The sequence below is a fragment of the Geospiza fortis genome, unplaced genomic scaffold (genome assembly GCF_000277835.1).
Source record: "Geospiza fortis unplaced genomic scaffold, GeoFor_1.0 scaffold659, whole genome shotgun sequence".
Classification (NCBI taxonomy): Eukaryota; Metazoa; Chordata; class Aves; order Passeriformes; family Thraupidae; genus Geospiza; species Geospiza fortis.
Genome location: NW_005054530.1, coordinates 688,107 through 693,807, shown reverse-complemented (window position 1 = coordinate 693,807; position 5,701 = coordinate 688,107). Strand labels below are relative to the sequence as shown.

At 43.0% G+C, this 5,701-nt stretch overlaps 1 protein-coding gene across 1 annotated transcript in view; it reads right to left on the bottom strand.

The window, feature by feature from the left end:
- Positions 1–425: 425 nt before the first annotated feature.
- The window catches only part of SCAF4 (SR-related CTD associated factor 4), a 16,146-nt gene continuing 10,870 nt past the window's right edge, over positions 426–5,701 (bottom strand). Inside the window, 8 exon segments of the mRNA XM_031063781.1 lie at positions 426–634; positions 717–797; positions 894–1,056; positions 1,816–1,970; positions 2,743–2,899; positions 3,584–3,697; positions 4,659–4,759; positions 5,673–5,701. The exon segment at positions 5,673–5,701 is cut by the window's right edge and continues 9 nt beyond it. Of these exon segments, the coding sequence (XP_030919641.1) occupies positions 426–634; positions 717–797; positions 894–1,056; positions 1,816–1,970; positions 2,743–2,899; positions 3,584–3,697; positions 4,659–4,759; positions 5,673–5,701 (1,009 nt within the window).

The window sequence follows — 5,701 nt, the reverse complement described above, 5'->3', positions numbered from 1 at the left end:
GTTACAATAATTTAGTCCATACACAACAAGAATGCACCCCATCCTCAGAGATTTCAAAAATACACTAAAAATAGTTTCCCTGCATGTTAATTTTGTATATCTAATAGTTGAGTCTAAAACCTGGTTCCTATGTCATACAGATGTGTTGCTGTAAGTTCATTGTCTAGACTGTATAAACCTTCACTTGTTAAAAGTGGACAGCATCTGAATTTGTAACTTACACATCATGGCTTTCTTCCTCAGTAGTAAAAAATATTGACTGTTTCTTCTGGGCAAAACTAAGCCTTTCAAATTGATTTCATAGCCAACAAGAGGACAGAAATTTCAACAAGTTGAGAAGAATGTGCTTCCCTTTCCCATGGACTGTGAGTCAGTAGCCAAACCAAAATGGTATTTAAAAAGTAGGGAACAATGAGGTGCAGAACTTACCCAGGAGGGCACTTACCAAGGAGTGGAACAGCCTGGGTGACGGGAGCAGGGACGTTGGTAGGTGCTACAGGAGGTGGAACAGTGCCATAGATTTTGGAAGTGTCAGTACTTTCAGCATTCCCTCTGCCTCCAGAAACTACTGTTGGGATGGGATTTCCTACAGACGACTCCTTTGTAGTGTCCTCATTCCCACCAGTGGCTGTAGCTGAGGAACAAGGCAAGGACACGCTGAGCACCAGGCAGCAATTCCTGCAGGCTCCCTGCCTTCCCCAGGGCCCAGCACTTACAGTTTGGGATGTTCACTGCCGGAGTGTGCGGGACAGAGACCGGAGGAGTTATGGGAGGTGGTGGCCCGGGAGGAAGGAATCCTACAAGAAGCACAGCAGAGAGAGCCCTGAGTGCCCCCTGGCACAGCCCAGTGCAGCTCTGGCCCAGCAGGGCCCGGGCTGGCCCACCCCACAAACCTGGAGGTAAATGCAGCGGGTTGAAGCCCGGCCGGAGGAACGGAGGCGGCGGCGGCGGTGGCACCCCGGGGGCAAATCCAGGAGGGGGAATTCCTAAAGGTGCTGTGAAAGCTGGGGGCTGGAGTGCACCAACCACGGGAGGCCCTGATGGATGGGGGGGAACCTGGGAAAAGGAAAGGGAAAGATGGGTTACCCCAAGAGTGCCCCAATGCCTCTGTGTCCTGCTGGGGATCTCTGTCCTTGTCCAGCTCCACCAGGACATCTCAGCGACCTCAAATCCTCTGCAACAAGGGGGCACTTGCACAGAAGATGCAGGAGCTCTCCAGAACTCCCATCACTAAAAATACCAACATCAGCCCTGTCTGCCTCTGTAATTAGAGAAGAATTTTCCTCTGTGCTAATGCATGTTGGTAACTCACCTGCACATTCCCCTCACACAGTGCCTGGGATTCATCTGCACCCAGCATGATGGATTTCCAGACAGGATCCACTGGAATGCTCACAACTTCAGAGCAACTAAAAACCTCTGCTTGTCTCTTTCTCACTACCTGAGTTTGCACAACAGAGTGACTGGTGTTTCCTTTTCCTTTATTTCTGCTTTATATCAAACTCTGAATTTAAATTAGCTCCGATTTAAGGCATTCTACTATTTTAACACTGACAAGAAACTACTGATATAAAAGTAGTGGAGTATCTGCCAATAAGAAAAGCTTTTAGAGGAACAATAATTAATAAAACAAACAACAACAAAAAAAGCCAATCACAAAACCTGAAGATGCAATTCAGCCCTTCTATAACAAAGATTCTACTGCAGTAATTTCTCTGTGACTGAGAGAACAGAGTTCCCATTCATGGCATCCCCTCCCTCCCTGAATTATTATTTAAAGTGAGTTTTTGATGGTTTCTGTGGAACAACTCTCACCTGTGGAGGAGGTACTGTTATTGGTGCAGGCATGGGAACAGGAATTGGAACAGGTAAAGCTTTGGGAATAGGTGACACTGGTTCATTGTGTGCAGCTTCTGCGCCTCCATTCTGAGCCACTTCATTTTCAGACTTCTTAGGAATTCCCTTCCACTCTGTCCAAAACAAAATCCCAAAAGACACAGGTCAGACAAGCAGTGCCACGTGAAACATGCTTAGTCATGTTTACAAAAATGGCCTAATTGAAAATACTCAGGTAATAAGCAGCACAGAGCTAAGAAGCATTTATACTATTTCTGACAATAAAAATTCCAAATTCATTTAAACACAGCAAATAAACTTGTTCCTTTCAGCAGTCATTTAACAATTCCTTGCACTGACAGTGTTCATACACACCTAGGATTCTGTTACATTACAGTGACAAAAACTGTAAGGCTCTTTGAGATAAGCTTTCAACCAGTTCATTCTATTGCTCTCAGGCAAGAAGGCAGCAGCTTTGCCACTAATTTGAGAACTCATTTCTAAAAAACCCAACATCTTCAAGTCTCAAACAAGGAAAAGGAGAATACAACTCTAAAGAATTGCAGCAAAAGAACAAAAATGTCAAATATAGCTTTAAACCTAATTTATGGAAGAAACAGCCCCCATTGTCTGTCAGAACTTCCTGGGAAAAGCCAGCTAAGCACAAAGAGGGATCAGTGAGGGGGCACTTTGGGAAAGAGAAAAGCACTGAGAGGACTGGAACACACTGACATTATACTCACAATTCATTACATTTTTGTTTAAAATACACAGCTGATTTTTGTATGTTCAACACGAAGAGGTGCTACAATTAGAGCACATAATCACCAGCTAATTGGGCAAACTGGACAGAAGAGCCAAACCCTGAAATAAAGGTTCAAAACAAAACATGCAGTAACATTGTACCTGGACTAAGGGTCTCATTGTCCAGCATTCCTCCTTCACAGAAACTTTCCAGATCTTCAGGTTTGACTTTGTCCCATGGTATGTAAGTCACACCCAGTTCCACATCCCAATACTGCTTGTAGTCTGGCTTTATTCCTTTATTCAGAGCCCAGGCAATCTTGGGTGGGGGGAAATACAAGTGGTCAGCAAAATGTTTCCATTTTCATGGATTTAATATTTCATTCTCACAAAACAGCATTAGAGGGTAAAAAGTGTAAGTGAAACAGCTACAAAACTCTAAAGAGAAAGGTTTTTTTTAAGCAGACTTGGTTCCTATTTCTTGGCTTGACTCTTGCACACCTTTTGTAAAAATGTATAAACCCAGCTTCTTCTGATGATCCCCAGCCACCAAGATTAATTCCATTTCCCTTTGGAGGACAGTGTCACACTAATTTGACATTCTGCAGAAGGAAGAACTTCACTAATTGATGCATATTTCCTTATTTATGAGTACTCTTTGTAGGATTATCATATATAATGAAACTCTGTCAGCAGACAAATAACAGGCAACAAGAAACACAGTGCCAGTGCCCTGCAATGAGCAAAAGGGCACCCTTTTGTTGATTAAACAGATAATTATTGGCAATCCTTCAAGGAAACTGATACAAGGTTCCACTAATCCCACGACAGACCAGGAACAATCACTCCCAAAAACCAGTTCACTGATGTATTTTTTCAGGATTTTACAGAACATCATCTCCAGAACTCATGTGAGTCTGAAATAGCCCAAAGCCCAGCAGAGATGAGACAGGATGACAATAATTATAACAGCTTTGGAAAGCCTGATGTTTTCAAGCAGTACCTTGATGGATTTCTGGTTGACTTTGAAGTTGCCTCGGCTCAGTTTCTGGAGGGCTCTGTTGGCATCTTGTCTGTGCACCATGACAATGTAGGCACATCCTCTGGGCGGTATCATCTGTGTGGGGTTTGAGGGAAAATGTTCATTTTGCAGGTAACAAACAGTGAACAACACACAAATGCTCAGTTACAGCATCAGGGGGTGTTCCAAAGGGGCTGTGCAAGTGTGGAAGGAAATGTTGGTTTAAGAGGCTAAGAAAGCCAGTATCTTCTGGAAATTCACATTTCTAGCAAACTGAAACTTCCACAACTTCTGAAAACCTCCATAACTCTAAAATACAGCTGACTTTTGCATATTTAATACTTTTAAATTGCTAAACAATAGCGTTCATGTAAATTCTAACATCTGGCAATTAGTCACTTTGTTGGAATGCACAACAGTATCTCCCTTCACTCTGCCAGCTGCACCTCCACATTCAGTTCTGGCTGCAGATTTGGAATATTTTTTATTTGTAATGAATTTGAGGGAAAAACTCCTATGCTCTCTTACAAAATTTGGGAATAGGAAGAAAATTAGTCACTTATTTTTGTTTGTTTGAATGAATGAAATTTTTGAAGTTACTGGAACAGCTATAATTTATACATAAAATATCCTTAAATACAGCAAAATAAAACAATAGTTCTCTGTGTTTATGGCTAAAATGACAGAAAAACAACAAGAACACCAGCTGAGAGTCCATAATCAAATAATCAAATAATCAAATAAAATGAAGCAGCCAAGGAACTCAGAAGCATGGGACGTAATTCTGCAGCCATCATCCTGCAGAAAAAGCAGGATTTTAATGAAAATGGGGTAATCTTCTGCATTTTTATACTGCAGGAAACCAAAGCAGCTCCCTTCTTGTTTGTGTACAAGTCAGTCACATGATGTGAGTGCCCACACCAAACACACAACACATGGGAAATGAGAGGCCAGCTCTTTGGAACGTATCAGAAATGACTCTGCCTCAGAGCAGCCTGGAGAGATGCTGTGCACCCAAACACATCAAAGCAGCTTACACTGCACCCCTTCTACTCACATTGATGGACTCAATGGGGCCAAATTCCTCCAAGAGACTTCCCACATCCTGCTGAGTTGTTCTTTTGTCCAGCTGTCCTACCCAGAGTGTGGTACTGCAAACTACAACCAAGAGTTAGCACAGATGGTCCTTACAGCACAGATAACCAACACCTATCCCGTGCTGAATCCAGGGTAATAACCAGGAAAGGAGCTCAAGGTATTCCCCAGGCTGCAGATTACTGCAGCAACACTCTACACTCATCCAGGTTTTCCACCTGAGAGATACAGAACTGCAAACTTTACAGCCAACCTGACAGAACCCGGGAAAGGTGTTGGCAGCAGCACATCTCACAGCATTGCCAGGGAGATTCCAGTGAGCAGCCACCAGGGCTCTGCAGGTCTTTACACCCCTGGGACATCACTCACCAGGTCTTGGCTCTTGAAACACCTCAGGGTTTTGTTTCTCTTATATAAGAAAGAATGTTTTTATTTTACTTAATGAGAAGATTCCACACTCCCAAGGAATATTCAGAATACAACTACTATGTTTGGTCTATAAACGCTGGCAAAGCCAGGATTATATCAGAAATCCTAACATCAGCCTGTGTGCTTTCCAGGTCAAACCTCCCCTTCAGGTTGGAGAGATACATAGGACTGAATACTTAGAAAAATCGTAATAATTTACAATTAACTCAAATCCATTTTGTTAATTTGTCACCTCAGACAAACCTGATTTACCCTCTATGTCTCGAAAGAAGGAAAAGAAAAACATGGGATTTCAGCTTTTTCATATTTTACAGCCAAAGTATTTCAAACTTGGAGATACTCCAGAAATGCTAAATATGAGTAAAGAAGCACTGGGCAGTGTGGTGAGATTCCTACCAGGAATCACAAGGCAGTTAATTTCTGTTCTGTTTGGATGAGCCCCGGAAACCACAGGCAGCAGGATTAACCCCAGGGAGCACAGTGAGAACACCGGGCATTACAGGAAGGTGCAGAGCAACCCAGAGAAGCAGGAAGAGAGGAGACTCACCACTGACAGTCTCTGCCTTGATCTGGGGC